A 22,715-nucleotide genomic window follows, 5' to 3' on the forward strand; every position below is an offset into this window, starting at 1 on the left:
AATTACTCCCAGGCGTTGGCAGTGGCTCTGAGAAGGCGCTGCCCCCCCGAGGGCTTCCAAGCACTGCTCTCCTCCCTCTGGGCATGCTCCGGTGTCTATGCGAGTCTTGAAGCTGATGTTTGATGTAATTGTGAGTTCCTGGGGGCTCCAGGCCTCCTCCATCTGTAACTGGGTTTCCTTTCCTCCTACAGAGCTTGCACTAGCACTCATTTATCTCAGAGTTCAAATCTCTCCCTGCCTTCTACTCAAAGCCTCAACATCAAGTCAGAACCTGTTTCTCCTCCTAGAGACCGTACCACCACCCCTTCGAGATACCCACAACACACGCGCCACGAGGCGGGGAGGTCTCCTGTTGACAGCTTGAGCAGCTGTAGCAGTTCCTACGACGGGAGCGACCGAGAGGATCACCGGAATGAATTCCACTCCCCCATTGGACTCACCAGACCTTCGCCGGACGAAAGGGAAAGTCCCTCAGTCAAGCGCATGCGACTCTCTGAAGGATGGGCAACATGATCAGATTATTACTTAATAGTTTTTTTTTTTCTTGCAGTGTGTGTGTGTGCTATACCTTAATGGGGAAGGGGGGTCGATATGCATTATATGTGCTGTGTGTGGAAAAAAAAAAGTCAGGTACTCTGTTTTGTAAAAGTACTTTTAAATTGCCTCAGTGATACAGTATAAAGATAAACAGAAATGCTGAGATAAGCTTAGCACTTGAGTTGTACAACAGAACACTTGTACAAAATAGATTTTAAGGCTAACTTCTTTTCACTGTTGTGCTCCTTTGCAAAATGTATGTTACAATAGATAGTGTCATGTTGCAGGTTCAACGTTATTTACATGTAAATAGACAAAAGGAAACATTTGCCAAAAGCGGCAGATCTTTACTGAAAGAGAGAGCAGCTGTTATGCAACATATAGAAAAATGTATAGATGTTTTGGACAGACCCGGCAAAGGGTGGCCACTGGTAAATGTTAGGAACACACCAGGTCACCTAACATCCCGAGAACGCGCTCACAAACCTGCACGCATATCATTGGCGTATGGCACTCATTAAAAAGGATCAACGACCATTAAAAGAGGACCATACCTATTTAAAAAAAAAATGTGGAGTTTGAGGGCTAACGTATTTAATTAAATAAATAAATAAATCTGGGTCTGCATCTCTTATTAAATAAAAATATAAAAATATGTACATTACATTTTGCTTATTTTCATATAAAAGGTAAGACAGAGTTTGCAAAGCATTTGTGGCTTTTTGTAGTTTACTTAAGCCAAAATGTGTTTTTTTCCCCCTTGATAGCTTCGCTAATATTTTAAACAGTCCTGTAAAAAACCAAAAAGGACTTTTTGTATAGAAAGCACTACCCTAAGCCATGAGGAACTCCATGCTTTGCTAACCAAGATAACTGTTTTCTCTTTGTAGAAGTTTTGTTTTTGAAATGTGTATTTCTAATTATATAAAATATTAAGAATCTTTTAAAAAATCTGTGAAATTAACATGCTTGTGTATAGCTTTCTAATATATATAATATTATGGTAATAGCAGAAGTTTTGTTATCTTAATAGCGGGAGGGGGGTATATTTGTGCAGTTGCACATTTGAGTAACTATTTTCTTTCTGTTTTCTTTTACTCTGCATACATTTTATAAGTTCAAGGTCAGCTGTCAAAAGGATAACCTGTGGGATTAGAACATATCACATTGCAACACCCTAAATTGTTTTTAATACATTAGCAATCTATTGGGTCAACTGACATCCATTGTATATACTAATGAGTTTCTTTCATGCTATTTTGTTTTTGTTTTTGTTTTTGCATTATTATCAAATGCAGGGCCCCTTTCTGATCTCACCATTTCACCATGCATCTTGGAATTCAGTAAGTGCATACCCTAACTTGCCCGTATCCTAAATTATCTGGTTGGTTTTCAGCCTAGAATCTGAGACACTTTTTAGAAACATGCCCAGAATAGAAAAGCTGTGTTGGGGCACATGTCCTGCAAATATGGCCCTAGAAACAAGTGATATGGCGTTTACTCGACGCATAAGTTATAAATTCCCACAGAAGAAAAATGTGAAAGACTGGGTGCTAGACAAGAAGGAAGCAGGTAAAGGGATAGTTGCTTCGTCATCCATTTTTAGTTATTTTAACTGACCCTCAACAATCTTGTCAGCAATATAGGGCTGTTGAACAATCCCGGTGTGTCAGGACCCCCAATTGTCACTTCTGCATAAAGCATGTATGTCATCTATTTTTTTTCTTCAATAAAGAGATTTAATAGCCATTTCAAGAAATCCCATTAAAGAACCTCTCTATGTCCCTTTTTTTAAATTTTTCAAGAAATAACGATGACTCTTGTCTAATATTTGTCTATAAGGGATTAATTTTCAGACCCTTTAAAAAGTGAGTGCCATAAAAAAAAAGTTGATATATATTGTTTAAAAGAGATTTCAATCTAGGAGTGATTTTCCTTCTCTTGGAATGTGAAGATCTGTCGATTCATCTCCACTCATGTGCATTGACATACACAGCAACGAAGATCCAGACAGTAAGATCGACACTGCTATCGCACGTGTAGGACATTTCTTATCCATTCTTTTCTTTCACTTGCATAGTTGCTATGTGTTTCTCACCATAAAAGGCTGCCGCTGGGTGGCAAAAGCCAAGAGACCTTACTAACTAGGCTGTATTTTTCTTAACTTGATCTGAAATCCACAATTAGACCACATCACACCTTTGGTTGTATCCATATAGGATGCTAGCCTGCCTTGTATTAACGTTTTGTATACTAAAAACAAAAGAAAAAATGTCTATCAACCTTTCCATATATCCCACTACTTGAGGTATCCATGGAACATGAAAGAAAAACATTTATGCAGAGGAAAAACAGAGGATCATCCCTGAAAACACACACACACACACACACACACACGCGCGCGCGCGCGCACACACACATACATATTTACACGTGGGGGGAAATCTAAGAAAGTCATTTTCCTCACCATAGACTTGATCCCATCCTTACAACCATCCTTATAACTTGATGTGTATAAAATATGCAAACATGTCACAAATGTTCTTTGTCATTTCAAAACACTTTATCAATATCAGCAGAAATTTATCAGTGGGTGGGAAAGGGTCATTATGTGAAAATATGAAAAAATAGCCATACTAATTTTTTTTACCTGCAATTTGCCTCAGCAACAAAAGAAAAGTGAATTTATAATGCTGAAGATAAAGTAAGCTAAAGTACCAGCAGAAGCCTTGGCTATTTATAGCAGTTCTGACAATAGTTTTATAAGAACATGAAAAAGAACAGAATCACTTGAAAATGGATGCCAGTCATCTCTTGTTCCCGCTACTTAATTCATATAAAGTGGTAGCAAGATAGCGAAGGGATAATCTGAGAATTTTTTTAAGATGATTTAATGAGAAAAAGCACAATTTTGATTGTGATGAGTCACTTTCTGTAAACAATCACTGTCTACCTTTACCCTTCTACCTTATCTGTAATTTACCATTTATTGTATTTGCAAAGCTAGTATGGTTTTGGGTTTTTATCACGGTAAATCCTTTGTATTCAGGAGTTTAGGGCAGAGCCCTGAGGGAGTCTTATTTTACATAACCCATCCTAGAGTAACATTTTAGGCAACATTCTTCATTGCAAGTAAAAGAACCATAAGTAGCGTTTTACACAGCTACAGATATTGTTATAGCTAATCCTATTTTCAAAGATTTTTGGTAATATTAAGCTTAAATACTGGTAACACTGATGCAATATAGGGAAGCTGCACAACCTGTATATTGTATGCATTGGTGAGTGGAAGGCTGTTCATTTCAACCTTTTTTAAAATTGTGTTTTTTAGTAAAATGGCTTATTTTTTTCCCAAAGGTGGAATTTAGCATTTTGTAATGATGAATATGAAAATACCTATCATCCTCAGATCATTTTAAGGTTGACTAACGTGAGAAAAAAAAAAAGAATTCCAATACACTCTTTAAAAGAATGTCTGCCCTCTCACACTATTATGTATTTGTTTTTCTTACATACCCATCTTTTAATTTAGAGCTAGCGGGGTTTTGTTTTTGTTTTTTTTTTTTTGCCCCCTTTATGCTTTTGTTTATTTTTCCAGAGGGTAAATGCTTTGTATTTTCTTTCTTTAAAAAAAAATTCTTTTTTTTAAAGAAGCAGCCACTTGAACCCTCAATAAAGGCTGTTGCCTAAGCATGGCATACTTCATCTGTTCCCATTTGTGCCATCTGCTGTGATGTCGTCACTTATATGGCGTTAATTTCCTGCCACTACAGATCTTTTGAAGATTGATGGAATACTGGTGTCTGTTAGAATGCTTCAGACTACAGATGTAATTAAAGGCTTTTCTTAATATGTTTTAACCAAAGATGTGGAGCAATCCAAGCCACATATCTTCTACATTCAATTTGTCCATTTTGGTTATTTTTCATAATCGGGTATTGCATTTTGCCTTCCCTATTCATACCTCAAATTGATTCATACCTCAGTTTAATTCAGAGAGGTCAGCTAAGTGATGGATTCTGTTGTGGTTTGAATGCAGTACCAGTGTTCTCTTGGAGCAAAGTAAACCTGGGTCACTGTAGGCATAGGACTTGGATTGCTTCAGATGGTTTGCTGTATCATTTTTCTTCTTTTTCTTTTTCTGGGGACTTGTTTCCATTACATGACAGTAATTAAAATAGCTTGTAAATGAGGGCATACAAGCATTTGCAACAAATATTCAAATAGAGGCTCACAGCGGCATAAGCTGGACTTTGTCGCCACTAGATGACAAGATGTTATAACTAAGTTAAACCACATCTGTGTATCTCAAGGGACTTAATTCAGCTGTCTGTAGTGAATAAAAGTGGGGAATTTTCAAAAGTTTCTCCTGCTGGAAATAAGGTATAATTTGTATTTTGCAGACAATTCAGTAAAGTTACTGGCTTTCTTAGTGATGCAGTGTCTGTGGTGCATTTTTTTTATTAATGTTTTGCTGTTTAAATTTATTCCACTTACTCGTGTTTGTGAAAAGCAGCTTCTCCCACAAATGCAAGTGAGCATTCTGAGTTTCCAGCTCAAAATGCTTAGAAAAGGGGGAAAATTTGTGTTTTGGAGGGAAAGGTGTAAATTGGATCACTTTTCTTGGGGTGATATATGGACTCAGCCAGTGTAAGCAGTTCAACGTTCTTATCACGTGGTTCAACTTGTTTTTTTTTTTTTTTAATTTAAATTCAGTTAGCCAACATATACTACATCATTGATTTCAGATGTAGTGTTCAACAATTCCTTACTGGCGTATAACACCCTCAATTTCTTTATCAAAATAGTTCCACAAAGATCTTGGATAACTTGCTTAAACACAGAGATTTTTCCAAAAGTCATTCTGAAAAGCACTACCATACAGTAAAGTAAATTATTTATAAACTAAGATGTGTAGAAAATACTTCTCCAGATTTATTTTTTTTTCTTCATCAAAAATAGTTTCTTTAGGGGCGCCTGGGTGGCTCAGGTGGTTAAGCATCTGCCTTCGGCTCAGGTCATGATCCCAGGGTCCTGGGATCGAGCCCCGCATCAGCTTCCTGCTCAGAGGGGAGTCTGCTTCTCCCTCTCCCTCTGCCCATCCCCCACCAGCTTGTTCATGCTTGCTCTGTCACTCTCTCAAATAAATAAATAAAATCTTTTTTAAAAAATAGTTTATTTAAGCAAAACAAAAGAACCATAAGCTTTTATCTAAATTCTTGAAAAAAATAGTAAACTCATAATTTTTTGAAACTTAATATACGCATTACCAAAATTCAATGATAATTTCCAAAGGGAATGTCCTTAGAAAGACAACAAAAAGACTAATTTAGGAACTGAAAGGGAAAACAAGAAGGCACTGGCCAGCCACCTGCAGAATTTGGGCTAGTGGGCTAGGTGGTTCCTGTTCTGATGGAAAAAATAATGCAGCCTGGAGAAGCATTGCATGTGGCTTCGAGATAGCCGTGCACTTATCTCTGTTCTTTTTATTCATTGTCAGTAAACATTTATTAACCATTTATTATGTGTAATTCATGTGGTGAATCCTAGGATGAATGAAGATATAGCCTTTGCTCTTAAGAAAAAAGTTATCTATTATAAACTAATAGATTAAAAGACTCATAGGGAGTAGAAACTGTTCTCAGAGACTTCTGCAAAGTGCTAGGAAGGAACCACCTGAGAGATGTGTGGAGAGGAGCAGAGCACGGACACTTCCTAATCTGCCCAGCAGAGGCAGCCTTAGACTTGTCTTTGGAGGGTGAGTAGGCTGGAGAAAGGCCCAGATGGGCGAGGGCAGGACTAATTAGTGGGCGTGTGACCTCTGTGGTCACACATGGCCCCTCACTTAGTTTCATGCTCTACTGTCACCATCTTGATAATTTCATCTTTGAGTCTGATCTGTAAGTGAAGTCTGATTATGTGAGGAGATACGTAGAAAAAAAATGGAAAGTTTTTTAGTAACCTTCAAGGCATCTCTTCAAGCCTGCTTTTTTTGAAAAAGGGACATTTCCATTTCACACTGAGCCCCACAATCTATGACTAGTCCTAGATGAGGACATTCTATAGGAACAGAATTCTATAGGAGGAAATAATAGTTATAAAGGCACAAAGTTGGGAAAACGAGAAAAATTTACAGGAACGGTGGCCCATCCTGTTTGGATAAAGCATGGCCATGTGTAGGTGTCGGAGAAGGTCATGGAGAGGACGTGACAGCCGACCTGCAAGCTGGACCCAGACAATCGGAGCGTCCTCACCCCCGTCCCTGTCCGTAGAAGGTACACTCCCCACCACCATTCCCATAGTGGAGCCACTTCCAAGGACACAGCCTTGAGAAAGCAACGTGTTGTTGAGTCCAGCTGGATGGTAGGCCTGACTGCCTAGTTAATTAAAGCCACTATATAAACTTAAGATCCTGGCAGGGTGGTGTGGAGATTTACTAGTCTTACCCCATCAAGGACCAGCTTCATAGATAAGTCCCCTTGCTTAGTACCCCTGCCACCTGCCGATCTGGAGTGCTCTGCCCCTTTGTTCTCTCCTTGCTCTGCACGTACAGGAGCCAGTTTTAGATTTTACCCAGGAAGCTCCCAAGTTTTTGAACAAACAGCAGAGGAGCTATAAGAGACAAAACTGGAAGAGTTGTCCGGGATCTGATTATATAATTGCAAGTTAAGAAGTCTGGGGTTTAAGCAATTAAATGAAAGATTTAGAAGAGATGGAACTGTCAAAATTCAGAAAGTGATGAGATTAATGGCAGGTGCGATGATAGAAAGACCTGTAAAGTTTACAATATTAAGCTTAAATGATTAGGATCATAGTAATGTCCAGAAGGCAAATGGAGAAGAGCTTGCTGCCATGTGAGGAAGGTAACTAAGTCACTTTCCAGCGTGTTGGGCTTCACTTCCATATCCAAGTAGCAGATGAGAATGCTGTAAATGCAGACTTGAGCTCAGGATACCGGTTAATGCTGAAGATAAAGCTTTGGATGTTATTAACAGGGAAGTAACAGTGAACACCATGACCATGAAATGGACTTGTCAAGGGGAAGGTCAAGGGTGACGGAAGAAGTAGGCTTAGAAGGGAATGTTGTGAGGGGCGACCATAGAGAGGAAAGAACCTGTGAGGTCAAGGAGCACTCAGGCAGAAGGAAAGCCAAAGTGTGCTCTCAAGGCAAGAAGAGGTTCCAAGGTTAAAAAAAAAAAACAAGGTCAAATGTTGTGATAGGATCACAAAGAAGGGCAATGGAGAAAGGGACACTTTGGCCTCGGGCGTTCTCTAAGAATCATTTCAGTAAAATGGTGTGGGAGAGAGGCTGTCTAGCAGATGTTGTGAAATTTCAGGCAGCAGGTGTGAACAAATCTTTCACAAGGTTTGTGATTAAAAGAAGCGAGCTGGCGTGAGGGGCCAGCAGAGCCAAGGGTAAAGGAGAAGGTTGTGAAAAGGCCAGGCGGCACCGGGGCATGTTTGTGGGTCAGGGGAGACCTCAGGGAGCAGGAGCAGACGTGAACCATCCCCACCAACAGCCGGAGGATTACGTTTTGTGCCCCTAGGCCCAATTCCTACGGGATTCCTTCATTTCAGAGGTGTTTAGGAGTCTGAGTTACTAAATCTGGTAAAGGAAAATTATTCGACCAGAGTTTCTGAGTGTTGGTTTTGTGAGCTAAGTCCTTTCTCCACTCTGTGTGCATGTCCCTGTGGCGTCTTGCCTGTACGTTACCCTTACGGATCAACCTCTAGCCGTGGCTGTGATGAAAGAGGAAAGCCAAGCGGGCTTCCCTCTGATTGTTTCTCTTGAATTCCCACTGTTCTTACTTCCTGAGAGCAACTGGCTCTATCAGCAAAAAATAAAGCTATTCCTTCACCCTCTCCTCTCGCAGGCAGAGGTTACAGTCATGAAAACACAGAGGAGGTGCTTGTAGGTTCTGGGTCTAGAGTAGTTCCTGGTTTTGGTGGCCTCCTCGCCAGACCACCAGCTCCATCACACCCAGTTGACGGGCTCAGACTCGAGGAAAAATCTCCAGTCCTGAAATCCTCAAGCCTAGCAGCCAACTTCTACTCTAGGGCCAAATGGTGATGACAGTCACCCTTTGAATCCAGTAACTTGGGCAAGAGCCAGGTGGAAAGGACACAGGAACTACCAGTGGGGCGACTCCAGCATGAGCAGAAGGTAGTTCAGAAAGCCCTTTACCTAGCACTCCACCACCAGAAATCCTGGCTCCATGTCAGTTCCTTTGCCCTGCCCTCCCCTCCTTAAAGAGAGCACCAATGCCAGGAAGGTTGCTTGGCCCAGGCGACCTGAGACAACTGACGCTGAGGCTGGTGTGTGAGGCAAGGCAAGCTGCTGACATATATTGAGTACCTTTCCGCCAAGGGCTTGACCTACCTTACCTCCCTGCTCCATGACACTAGATGCAATTTTTCCAGAGTCATCCAGCCTCGTGGTCGATAATCAGACCAACTTTATCCCTCCCACGCTAAAAGGATCTGTCAAGTGAGATCTAGGTATCGATTTTCTCACCTATCACTAAACTCAGAGGGCTGCTCTGAAGCCCAATTAAGATGTTGGTAGTTCCTAAGCACTGAAGAGATCAGCATCCCTACTCCCCCACAAGTTACTCAAAATAAACATGAATCTACTCTCTAAAGTTATGGTAAAAGAAGGCAACACAGTCCTGATTTTTCCTAGGATGACTACAATGTGCACTTTTATTTCTTAGCAATATCACATTCTTTCCCCAAAGGCCATGTGGCATGCCCCTGCCCTGCTTCGTGGTACGCCCCTGCAGAGAACACAGTCTACTTACACAGAAAGCCGCGCTCCGCAGGACTCATCCTAAAGCTTCCCACTAGTGATACTAAGTGTATCAACACAGAGAAACCTTTCTAGAAGCAGTAGATATGGTAAGAGACTAAGTCCTCCAGCATTTATCCCGTAAATATTCCACATGGTGTATGTTTGCTTCTCTTTACTGATAAGAGCCCTGCTTGAATGTGCAAACCTGTTTGTATTCAAAAGTCTACATTTGCAGTATCTATGATTAAAATATGGAGAAGGTGCCCACTGATAAAGGAATGTTTAAACCATTCGTAATATATCAATGCAATGAAATACTATGCACCAGTTTAAAGAAACCAAACGAAACAGCCTCTATGTACTGGGAATGTTCAAAAATAAATTGTTAGATTAAAAAAGCAATAATGAGGGCAGCCCAGGTGGCTCAGCAGTTTAGCGCTGCCTTCAGCCCGGGGTGTGATCCTGGAGACCCAGGATTGAGTCCCACATCAGGCTCCCTGCACGGAGCCTGCTTCTCCCTCTGCCTGTGTCTCTGCCTCTCTCTCTCTATCTCTCTCTCTCTCTCTCTGTTTCTCATGAATAAATGAATAAAATCTTTAAAAAAGCAATAATGGAATAGTGTACATAGTATGCTATCTTCCAGGTAAAAATATAGGAGGCAAAAACAATGAATATTCTTGCATAAAGAAGCACCGGAACCATATGCAAAAAAAAAAAACCAACAAATTTACAAAGATAATGAGGGGTTGGGAAGCAAGACAGAGCAAGACTTAACATAATATACTTATTAATATTGTTTTCATCCATAAACTATATGAATATGCTTCCTTATTCAAAAAAGAAAATTTTAGTTTAGAAAAAAAAAGCCTTCCAAACAAATATAAATGCCAACAGAACGGACTTTAAGAAACCCTTCCTCTAACTAAAAAGGCCTATGGGAAAAAAATAAAATAAAATAAAAAATAAAAAGGCCTATGGGACATGCCAGTGCACAGAGCAAACCTCAGGACTCATGACCTTGCCTTTAGGATTCGTCAACTGTCATGTTCAGCTGGCTGACAGGAGGGAAACCTTAAGATGAGGACTTTGCTTCTCCTATTGCTCGTACCAGCCAGGCAAAAAGTCTTGCTGAAGCAGGCAGTTTCCCATAGTTAAATCACAAATACTTTTGTAACAATATGTGGATTTTCTTTATTATTCTCCAGGTCATTGCCAGCCTAGTCAAAATCTGTATATCCTGCTGGGCTAATTTTAAGACTGAAAAATCTAGAGATCTTGGCTGGATTTCTGTTGAACTGACAGCTGCCTTGTTCATTGTCATTGTAAGCTGCTCCCACATGTACACAGCCCAGCTGTAGTACTAGAACACGGAAAACATGTTATCTTATCCAATGTCTGTGTCCATCACAACCAGCTGAAATAGCATGGAGAGCATATCATTTTCTGGTAGTTTCTAATTCATCAGCTAAATTTCCAAGGAACATTTGGAAGGCTTGAAATAACGTGACTTTTTCACAAATCCCTACCTTCTTGTTCTCTGCATTTACTATCCTGGTTTACGTTCTTTGCATGCACAAAATCCTACCATTAAAACATGTTAAAGAAATGGCTTGGCCAAATAAAAAAAAAAAAGGATGTTCTCTATTTCAGAGTTCTGCTGACAATAAAAAATGATATTTTCTGCTACCTCTCCCCCTAAACTCTCAGTGAGTGATGTCCTAACTTCGAGTCCTTTGAGCTCAATTATGAAGAAAGCATTCCAAAAAAAAAAAAAAAATGGTTTACTTCTTCTACACACCGCATCCTCTCCAGAATTCTCTTTAAAGATACTGACAACCATGTGAGAACATATACAACAGCCCTTGCAAGTTCATCTACCTTAATAAAGCACAGTTTTCTTCCTGCCTTTAACAATGTGTTTTGTAAAATCTGGGAATAGAAGAGAAAGTTACTGTGAAATATAGAATCAAGAAATATGAGACAATGCACACTGAATATCTGCATATATGACTGGTTACTAGGTAAACCAGAATGTAACCAATGTTGGTGTTAATTGTATTAATAATTATGTAAACATCACTCGTTGAAATGTATGCAAGAATATATTAAGCACAGAAGAGAGCATGTTGGATAATTCTATTTATATTGCACCCCGAGAATAGAACTCATCTGCAATCACAGAAATCAAAACAGTGGTGGACTGTGGAAGGTGGAGGTGGACCGGGAAATTGACTGGGACATTCTGGAGTGACAGAAATGGTCTTTATCTTGATCAGGACACTTGGACAAAATACATCTAAATGCACACTTAAGATTTGTGCAAAAAAAAAAAAAGATATATGCACTCCATTCGGTGAATTTTATCTCAAATTAAAAAAAAAATTCTTATGTGAAGAGAAGTCTTAAATTCAGAATGTTATGTAGAAAATAGTAGTAAGAGATCTCACTCCACGGTGCTTCCGTTGAGCTACAGTGGGACCTACCTCACCAATAATCCTCATACTTCCGTCAAGCCTCAATTCAAATCAAGATGAGCTGCTCAGGGCAGCCCCGATGGCCCAGCAGTTTAGCGCTGCCTTCAGCCCAGGGTGTGATCCTGGGGTCCCGGGATCGAGTCCCACATGGGGCTCCCTGCAGGGGGCCTGCTTCTCCCTCTGCCTGTGTCTCTGCCACTCTCTGTGTCTCTCATGAATAAATAAATAAAATCTTAAAAAAAAAAAAAGACAAGCTGCTCAAAATTATCTGTTCTCTTAAGTACCTTGAGCCTACCCCCACCCCCAAGATAGTCTTTCACAAAGACTCACAATATTCATTGATAAAGGGAGGTAATCTTTAGTTCAGTCCTGATGAAATAATCACAAATTCTAGAGTAGTGGAGGTAGATTAATATGATTACATTGTGACTGATGATGTAACGTAACAATGCACATCAAATAAATTGACTACTTCAAAGATGAAGGCATTATGGATTCCAGAATATTAAATGACTTGACTATTTCGCAATTGAGAATCTTATACCATATTCTTACCTAGTCTTGCTCAATAAAATATTAAACCTCAGAAAAGAGAATAAGAAAGCTAGAAAGTTTATCTTCTGTCTCTAGACTGTCCAAAAAGAGAATTCATTTGTTTCTCCCCCAGGGAAACTATTTGAAGCAGCAATATGTGTAGAACCAAAAGTGACAGTCAATGCAACCAGTAATATTAAACCAGTTTCCCATAAAATTGATCATCCATCTACCCATCCCTGGAGGGTTAAATAAAGGATAGCACAAATGAAAATAAAAGGCCCAGGTGCATTTTGAGGTGCACTTAGTGAAATTAAGTGCAAGGCTTATCTGCTTAAGTACTCTGAAGCTATAGTGGGGAGGACATTGCATTCTTCCCTTAATTATTAAAAAAAAAAAAAAAAAAAAAAAAAGATCCTTGGAGCACCTGGCTGGCTCAGTTGTTGGAGAATGTGACTCTTGATCTCACAGTTGTAAGTTCAAGCCCCATGTTGGTTAAAGATTACTTAAAATAGTTTTTAAATCCTAAAACATTAAACATTAAACCATAAAATATTTTTCAGAAGGTACAAGGGTCTCTTTGTTTTTATGCATTTAACCAAATTCATATGTATAACTCTGACCAACATGCAGAATTTACACACACTCATACCTGCACATACAACACACACACATAAAGAATGTGTAAATAGTTCACGAACATGAATCAGATTGATACAATAAAACAACAGAAAAGATGCCTGGATTCTTCTACATTTTTCTGTCTCAGAATATAAAGTCTATGAGAACAAACTACTCCCCACTTCACCGCCCACCTCCCTCCCGCAGGCCTTTGCTCATCCTCCTTTGTCTGTCGCTACCACCAGGGCTGTGCTCACCCAAGCAGCCTGTCCCAGGCTGAGGATGAGCAGAAGGAGCATAAGAAATCCTCATTCTGCAAAGTAGGTATTTGAATGTAAATTATAAGGTCACTAGCTTACTGCTCTATTTTTCCTGGGTAACATCAAAGAACGACTCCCGTATTACTTCTCAGTGTTCCTTCATACCGAAAAAAGACAATGTAAAAAATGCACATGTGGAAAAAAGGTGTTCAAGCAAAATTCCTGCAGAAATACAAAACCACCAATATTCTTTTTTTTAATAAACTGTCATATAGATTAAAATAGTCTCTAGTCTTGGTCTTGTGCTATTTTTATAATATATAAATACTATCTTCAGTCCTTATGAATATGATATAATTTATTATGTATGAAGAAATGCCTTAAATCTTCATGGTCTCATTTAGAGTATTGTGGACATTTGTAAAGCAGCAGCATGACATGATCAAAAGATTATAAACTTTGAAGCAAACAAATCTGAGTTTGAATGCCCCCTGGCCAACTACAAGCAGTATAAAAAAATGATCTAAAATCTTTGAGTTGGTATTCTCATTCGTAAGTGGAAATAATAATGTCTATATTTAGAGATGTTGTAAGGATTTGGAAAAATCCTTATACACATAACTATATACATATGCACATATAGTTTTTATATATAGTGTATATATTATGTATGTGAATATATACATAATCACATAATATAAATTATAAATAATATATAAATTATAATAAATATCTGCATATGTGCATATATGTTATGAATGTGTATTTGAGTATATATATACATATATATATATCAATCAGGCACTCAATATTTACTGGATTTTTTTGAGGATTTTATTCATTTATTCATGAAAGACACAGACAGAGAGGCAGAGACACAGGCAGAGAGAGAAGCAGGTCCCCCACAGGGAGCCCAATGTGGGACTCCATCCCAGAACTCCAGGATCACAACCTGAGCCAAAGGCAGACGCTCAACCACCCAGCCACCCACGCGTCCCTTCACTGGATTTTTAAAATTTTTTATTTATTTATTCATAAGAGACACAGAGAGAGAGAGGCAGAGACACAGGCAGAGGGAGAAGCAGGCTCCATGCAGAGAGCCCGACGCGGACCGGATCCAGGGACCCCAGGATCACTCCCTGAGCCAAAGGCAGGCACTAAACCGCTGAGCCACCCATGCATCCCTGGATTATTTTAATACACTACAGATTATATTATTCCCAGCATCTTGGTAAAAAATAAATATACCTGCAATGGAGCTGAAAGTTTCCAGAAAGCAAATGGGCACAGTAAATGGATGTTTTCCTTACTAGAACCAACCACTATGTGTAATGAACTAAACAGCAAAGCATTCCTAAATACAAATTAATTATGTATTTTTTTTTAATTAAGGGTACTCAACAATGGGTCAGAGTTCGGGTATTCACTGAGCCACCTAGGCTGCCCATGAGTTCGGGTATTCAATGGATATTCCATGTACCTAACCATTCACAAACATTTGGTTCGTACAACCTTTTCAAAAATCAACCCAAAAGGATTTTGATCCCATCACATCCACCACCCTACACACTAGTGAGGCAGGCTGGTCACTAACGCACCCGCCCCCGGAAGGTTTCCTCTTCTCTTGGCTGACTCTTGGGTAATGATCAGAAAAATCTGAGAGGTTATAGATCCCCATTTTGAAGTTTCAGAATTCCACCCTAACCATTACTGGCTGTGATACTGTTTTCTTTCCCCTAACAGCAACCACAGGATGGCCTAACTGGTACGTGTTCCACTTGGCAACCTAGCCCAAATGGGGCTTTATCTGTTTTGTTTACCATGATAGCCTAAGCTGCTAGGCTGGTACCTGACCTAGAATCAACGCTCAACAAATATTTATTAAATCAGGAAATGAATCATATGCATAACATAAGCATTCCATAAATTTTTAGTTATTTAAATTAATTTAAAATACTTAATATGCTTATATTAGATACTTAATATGCTTATATTAGATCTTGTTTATTCATTTTTACTCCTAATACCATATCTTATAAGAATAAACAACAACAACAAAGAATAAACAGCAAACTGATTCTCCTGTGGATGGCTAGTTTGCATGTACTGGCATGGACAAATCTTAAGAGCATAATTTTTGGAGAAAAAGCATATTCCTGGATATATAAATATATTGTAAAGGATTTTCATAATGCACAGAAGAAATACATAATGGATAATGGTTACTTCTGGAAAGAAAGGAGAGAAAAAGAGATTAATGGATGGAAGTACAGCTAATTTACAATTTTGTACTTCTTTCCTTTCTTTTTAAAGATTTATTTATTGAAAGAGAGACAGTGTGTGTGTGTGTGTGTGTGTGTGAGAGAGAGAGAGAGAGAGAGAGAGCAGGGGGAGAGGCAGAGGGAGAGGGAGAAGCAGACTCCCCACTGAGCAGGGAGCCCAGCTGAGAACCCTGAGATCATGACCTGAACTGAAATCATGAGTCAGACGTTTAGCCAACTGAGCCACCCAAGTGCCCCCAGTATTTCTTTTCTTTAAAAAAAAAAAAGAGAGAGAGAGAGAGCGACAAAGAGAGGTTATAAGGATCTCTGTTATTTTGTTTGCATTTTCCTGTACATTTGAAATATTTTATACTTGAAACTAAAAGATAAATTTTAAGAAGATAATAGAGGCACTAGGCTAGCTCAGTAGGTAGAGCAGGGAACTCTTGATCTTGGGGTCATGAGTTCAAGCCCCAGGTTGGGCATAGAGCTTACTAAAAAATAATTAGTTAAATAAATAATTACATAAAAATGATTAATTAAATAAACAATTAAAAGATAATGATAATTTTTTGGCTTTCACAAACTCCTTGAAACATAAGAACTTAAGCTTAACCAAAGAAGAGTATGGTCACATAATTTATGCTTAAAATGAATGATTTCTAATAGAATACTTTTTATTTTCATTTGCATAGAAATAAAATATACAATTAAGTTAAAATTTTTAGGGAGAAATACCATCATATTTTCCCCTATTATATTTATAGCCTTGTATTCTTTTTTATTTTTTGTAAGATTTTATTTTATTTTTTTTTTAGAGAAAGGGAGCAAGAGCCATGTGGAAGAGAGTGAGGGGTAGAGGAAGAGAGAGAAGCAGACTCTCTGCTGAGGAGGGAGCCCGATGGGCTCCATCCCCGGACCCTGGGACCATGAGAAGGCAGACACTTAACTGACTGAGCCACCCGGGTGCTCCTATAGTCTTGTATTCTTATAAATACCTCATCTTAAAAATTTAAAAAAAAAAACAAAAATAAAACCTCATCTTAGTGTAATTTCTCATATCCGTTATTTGAGTGGCTAATGTCCCATTCCTAGTTAATTTATGCAGAATTTTCAAATAACTTTAATTATATACATAGATAATTTAAGGGCTATATATTTTTGTGAGATCTGGCTTCTCTACTTACAAAGAATAATTCCACAGAAACATGTTCCTCCTTATTAACACTTTACTCATTACCTCAATCCTTTAGATACCAGAGATTGTATTTTACTTACAAATCCAGTCTCCAGTACGTTCATTGTTTTTTTTTCAAGATCTTATATTCAAGTAATCTCTACACCCAATGTGGGGCTTGAACTGACAATCCCTAGATCAAGAGTCACATGCTCTACTGACTGAGGCAGTGAGGCACACCCCAGTTTCCTATATGTTGCATCTTGTTCTACCCAAGGCCCTCTGGAGACATGGCTTGTCTGAGAGAATTCTAGCTAATTTAATAATATAAGTCTGCTGTCCCAACAAGAACTTACATTTATAAGCAGAAAGAAGTCAGAGTTCTTTACAGTGGCTTAAAAAAATGTAATCAAAGCAAGTTCGAATCTTCAATAGTTTTAAGTTAAAAGCCCAAGTACAACCTAGGGAGCTTGCAATTTTGTAGTCTGTTACTCCAAAGAAATGTGAAGATCAAATAAGAATAAGAGGAGGAAGCAATGATATGTCATCATGTGTTCATTGGCATTTTTTCCCCCACAGATCAGCATCCTGCAATGCATACTGAGGGTTTTTGAATAGTGGACTGATGCATTTCTCATCCTTCCATTACAAAATATGTGTATGCAGGAAACAGGTCCAACAGATCGAAAAGTTTGATGTAACTTTCACAAATACTCAGGTAGCCAAGTAGGTAAATTCATTTAGACTTTGACCATGTATTTTTTTTTTCTTTTTAGAGGGAGATGGTGACCGAGCGAGGGAAGATGGTCTGTTCAGTCATTTGTAACCAAAGGACACAACTGAGAGGGGGCTGTGATGCCCTCTTTGTTTTTCCCTTCTCTAAGCAAATAGTTATTAAATCCTGGGTGCAGAACACTGGTATTTTAGGTGCTTTGGAAGAGAAAATAATCTTTCTAAAGTATAGACCCTGTTGTCACAGTATTTTGAAACTGGAATGTCCCATAGAGTTAGAAATATCATCTGTTGCTGTGGCAAAGAGCCAAGCCAACCAGTCCCTAATGGACAGGAAGCCAACCAAATATCTTGGCTGGTGTCCTGCCACCCTCTGCCAGCTGAACCAAGTGGTTCGTGTGGTGGCAGGAGTAGAAACGCATAGGTTATGACACAAGCAATATAATCAAAGTGGATCTCTAGATAAAGACAAAGTTAAACTACAAAGTTAAGCAAGAAAGGAAACATAATAATTACAAAACCCTGGGCTTTTTAGCGTGCAACATTCTACAGGCTATTTTCTTCTGCTTCAGTTAAATAAGTAATTTTTTCCAAATACAAAGGCATCAGATTAAGGAAAACTTACCTGTTGTCTATGGTACTGTTACTGTTTCTCAGGTTAGGTTTTATATTTATACACCTCTTCTAACTAGTTATTTCCAGGGTTTTTCATTTTTTTCCATTCTGCAGGCTAGAATTGAATTTTAAATTGTGATGGTGATGATTTAGGGGTCTGTGAAATACTACATTCCTGGAATGACATGTTTTTCTGCTGTGTTTATTTTACATGAAAAAAATTAATGTGCCAAGTGGAGGCAGAGAAGTTATTTTAACCCCGCTTTGTGAATCCCTTTGGGCACACCTCATGTACGTTCCTCTCATTCAGCGCCTGGGTGAACAGCAGGAGCTTCCTTTTCTTCTTCAGAAATGTCAAAAGGGGGAGGGGCAGGCTGGATATTGTGACACTATTTTACAATGATGTAATATTGAGTCCCTAGGCTTCATGTTTCTGGAAGCTCCATAACAATGTGGAATGTTATGCTGTGTTTGTCTCTGCCTGTATTTCTGAAGTCAGCGTGTGTGTGCACACGCAATGTGTGGTGACACAGATAACTGTTTGGATAGGTCTTGAAGTCAAAACCCTCACTTTACATTCTCAGTATCACTAATCTTGCAGCTACCTCTGCTCCTTGTGGAAGCAAATTGTATTTTATGTAAAGACACACCATCTAGACCACGTAGCAGACTGTAGTTACATCCTCTGGCCAAAATGACAAGACTCAACAGGAAGCCGAAATACAGATTAATGCATTAAAAAATGCGGCAGCTGAGAGCCTGGTATAACCCATCTTGAGGTCAAAGCTATAAATGGGACGGTATTTTTTTTTTTTTTTTTTTTTTTTTTTTTAGTGTAGGAAACCTGTTGGAGATGCCTATGCAAAATGTGGAATTGTAGCATTGATTCCAGGACGGAGTAATGAATAGCATAGCTCTGTTAAGGCCACAAAATGTCTTTTAGTAAAAGTCACTAAACCTTTCACTAAACCTCCCTTTCCTCTGAATCTTTAATAGGCAATGCTTCATGGGAGAGCTTAAGCAGAACACTTGTCTTAAACACTTGTCACCAGCCAGGCACAAAGCACTTGGAGCGATGATGTCATGATGCTGAAGCGCCTCGCACTTTCTTTTGGAGATCCCTACTTAGGCCTTAGGAAATGCTGTGCTCAGGCCATTCTTACCCAACTTCTAGGGAAAAAAACCTATCCGTGTGTGCCCATTTCCCTCTAACGTCATAAGAAGAAAATTCATGCCACCATAATAATAACTATGATTACTATTATAATACAGCTGGCACTGTATAAATGCTCATTATATGCCAGACACTGAGTGCTTTACATGTATTAACCCGCTGAATCCTCAGTGAGGATTTTGAGGTGGGCCCAATGGTTAAATGTTTTCTACGGGTCCGAAAAATTGAGGCACAGAGAGGTTAAGTAAACTGGCACAAAGTCCCCCAGTTGATAAATCAGGAAGCAAGAATTTGAATGAGATGGTCTGAGTCTGTGGCCCTTAACCTGTAAATGCTAAGAATTATTAATGCGCCAGTCCTTTCCGGGGTGCCTGCCCCTCCCCTTACCAGTGTAATGAGATTCATTCTAAAGGTAAGAATTTTAGCTGTTATATTAGATCAGGGTGGAGTTTTACAAGCCAGAAGAATTATAAGCAAATCTCCACCTTTCCTTCATGAGTCAGATAGGGACCCATGCTGCCTCGAGCTAGCTAATCTCAAGAACTCTTTGTGAAGTTCATTTAAAAATTGAATCTAGGACATTTGAAATAAGTGTTACAAAGAATGCTAGTTCTTTGCAAGTAGTTAAGCCCCAGAACCCATATAATTGTAATAAAAGAGAAACAGGAAAATATCCAAGATGTTTTTACAGGATTTGAAGGGAAAATCCGTATGGCAAATGTACTGATTCAAGGCAACTGTTTAGGCAAAGCCTGTGTCAGTTTCGGTCTTTGTGACAAGGCACGGACAACTAGTAAAAGTAGTTAAAGTGTCAAATATGGTGCACAATGAAAATCAAAAAGGGGAAAATGTGAGAGTCAATGTTTGGACAATTTATATAAAAAAATATGGGTACAATATGGCAGAAGGTGAAAGAAGGTGGCCTCCCCTACAAATGCAATATGCTCAATGAAAGAATGTTTTATTTGGGCATGTCAACAGTCAGCCTAATCTGAAAACCCAACCATCAAGTGCCAGATGAGGAGTGCAAAAATGCCAAGAAACATATCAAGAGGTAAAGAGAGCCAATAAAAAAAACTTCCATCTTGTGGCAGTTTTATGAAAGGGATTTACATAGAAATCAAGGGCTAATAATGAGAGCACACAAATTACTGTGGAAAATGATGATTAGTGATAATAATTGTTCGAGAAAACATGTGTGTCACCTGCCTCTAAATGGTAATTTATGTGTGACTGATGAATAATTCAAGTTCCTAAGCTTAGGACAGGCCCTGCTGTTGTTACTAACTAGTTTCCTAGTCAGGCCAAGGGGACAGGGCTGCAGCTGAATAGACCCCCCGAATTACCAATCCCTCACAAGCAATTCTTCGTTGCCTCTGACTCCCTGGTCCCGCCTGCGAGGCCTGAACATCTTTCTCTCTCTCCCTCTCCAGCCCCCTCCCACGCTGCTTTGTGCATCTTGTTCATCTTCAAAGTCTGAATAAAACAAAGAGCTCATAACCCCCAAGTTTCCAGACACTTACAGGGTTTTATGTATATACCATGTAAGACTTTGAAAGAAAACATACAAAGGAATAATCTGCTCGGTCAATTAGAGGAAGAAATTGTCTGAATATTGACCCCCGGTACCCAGAAAGAAGTTTCATTCTGTTTCTCTGCAAACTCATGTTCAGAAAAATAAGATGTATCAGGAGTGCTGTTGCAGATACTATTTTAAGATTGACAAAGACAGTAATGGAACAGAGAAGTTACCAACCTTTCCAAATGAGTGGTGTCATGATATCACCCTCAAAGAAAAAGAGTTATTATTTAAAGAAAAGGGGAATAGGCCTTCTATCATCTTAATCTTTGTGTGTCTCCCCCTCCCCCCCCCCCCCCGAATTCATACATTGAAACCTAATCCTCAGCATGATGGGATTTGGAGGTGGGCCTTTTGGAGGTGATGAGGTCATAAGGCAGATATCTCAGGAATGAAGTGAGTGCCCCTATGAAAGAGACCCCAGAGACCTCCCTTGCCTCTTCTGCCTTACAGCAAAGACCACAGTCTAGGAGGAAATGGGCTCCCACCAGTGAATCTGCCTTGGTCTTGGACTTCCCAGCCCCCAGAACTGTGAGGAATAAATTGATGTTATTTATAAGCTACCTAGGTTATGGCATTTTGTTATAACAGCTCAAAAGGACAAAGACAAGGCTCAAAGTTATAACTTTAGATATATTTGAGTGGTGTTTCAATACTTCTTATTGTCCTCAATCAAGGGTCTCTGTGATATTTTTGATTACATGTTCACAAATTAATTTAGTAAAAAAATTAGCTATTAATTCTCTATATCTTTGCTCAAGGTATAGAAATATTTAAATAGAATTTCTCTGTTTTTGCAGTGGGGTTGTTCTGGCAGAACCAACTTTTCTTTCAAAGATTTATTTATTTATTTAGGGGGTGTGGAGGGCAGAGGGAGAGAGAGACTCTCAAGTGGATTCCGCACTGAGCATGGAGCCCGATGCAGGGAGGGGGCTTGATCCCCCTATCTGAGATTAAGACCTAAGCTGAAATCAAGGGTTGGTCACTCCACCAACTGAAGCACCCAATCGCCCCTAACAGAAGCAACTTTTTACATTTCCTGTATCTTCCCAATTTCTAGGGGTGAGAAATCGAGAATGGAGAAGGAGAAAGAGAAGGAGGAAAAAGATCCAGAAGAGAATGGCAGGAAGTAAGGAGAAAGGGAGGAAGAAAATGAGAAAAGGGGAAGAAAAAAGATGGGAACATACTAAAAATATCCTCCCTCCAAATGTTAAAAGCAATAAGGAAATTTTAACTTGGTTTTAGAAATGTCTATGCAGTCTTCCCTATTGGATCTTATAGGAAAATCTGTTTGTTGTTCAATGTTAAGTTCTCAAAGTTTACAAGTAAGCAAAGTAAGCCGTATTTCAAGGAAGTATGATTTCAAGGACACTGGCTTTAAAAATAATTCTTTCTCCTTTCTGATTTGAAAAGTCTGAAATAGAGTTTTTTTTTTTATTTTGTGATTGGATACAACGTGAATATCTCGAGACAGCCAGTGTAAATCTTTTACACTTTAGTATGAAATTTTATCACATACTTTCTCCAAATGATTGAAGAAGAGGGAGAGCCAAACACAAAAGGTGCCTGAAGAAGGGGAAGGAAGTAAAAGCAAATGGAGAAAGGACTAGAGATGCAATGCAGTTAGTTTTCCTTGACTTTGCAGCTTTACCTAAAAGGATGGTGACTATTACCAAGCTGCTCATATTTGTCAGGAAGGAACCAGGTCAACTGTCTTTGTATGCAGAGTGCAAACCATAGAGTAGCCATTCTATGGATATTTGCTGAGTTCATGAATAAGTGAATGCAAGTATTTAATGGTTAATATATTCTTGATATTTTGTATGATCTATACACATGATCCCTGGCCTCTGGAAAATTGCTTCTGGAGACATGGCATATCTAACAAGTATTCTTTCTAAGTAGCTACTCCTCTGCATCAATTTCCAACCTAGGTTTGCCTCCCATCCCCCAATCCCAC

General features: G+C 39.0%; 1 protein-coding gene across 17 annotated transcripts in view; it reads left to right on the forward strand.

The window, feature by feature from the left end:
* The window catches only part of MEF2C (myocyte enhancer factor 2C), a 171,845-nt gene extending 166,872 nt beyond the window's left edge, over nucleotides 1-4,973 (forward strand). For 14 of the 17 annotated variants that reach the window (XM_041753823.1, XM_041753817.1, XM_041753807.1 and 11 more), the window contains one exon: nucleotides 192-4,973. In XM_041753823.1, the coding sequence (XP_041609757.1) occupies nucleotides 192-513 (322 nt within the window). In that variant the 3' untranslated portion in view covers nucleotides 514-4,973. The remainder of the gene's footprint in view (nucleotides 1-191) is intronic. The other 3 variants (XM_041753820.1, XM_041753821.1, XM_041753822.1) reach the window with 1 other exon arrangement.
* The last annotated feature ends 17,742 nt before the right edge of the window (nucleotides 4,974-22,715 follow it).

The sequence above is a fragment of the Vulpes lagopus genome, chromosome 4, assembly GCF_018345385.1.
Source record: "Vulpes lagopus strain Blue_001 chromosome 4, ASM1834538v1, whole genome shotgun sequence".
Lineage (NCBI taxonomy): Eukaryota > Metazoa > Chordata > Mammalia > Carnivora > Canidae > Vulpes > Vulpes lagopus.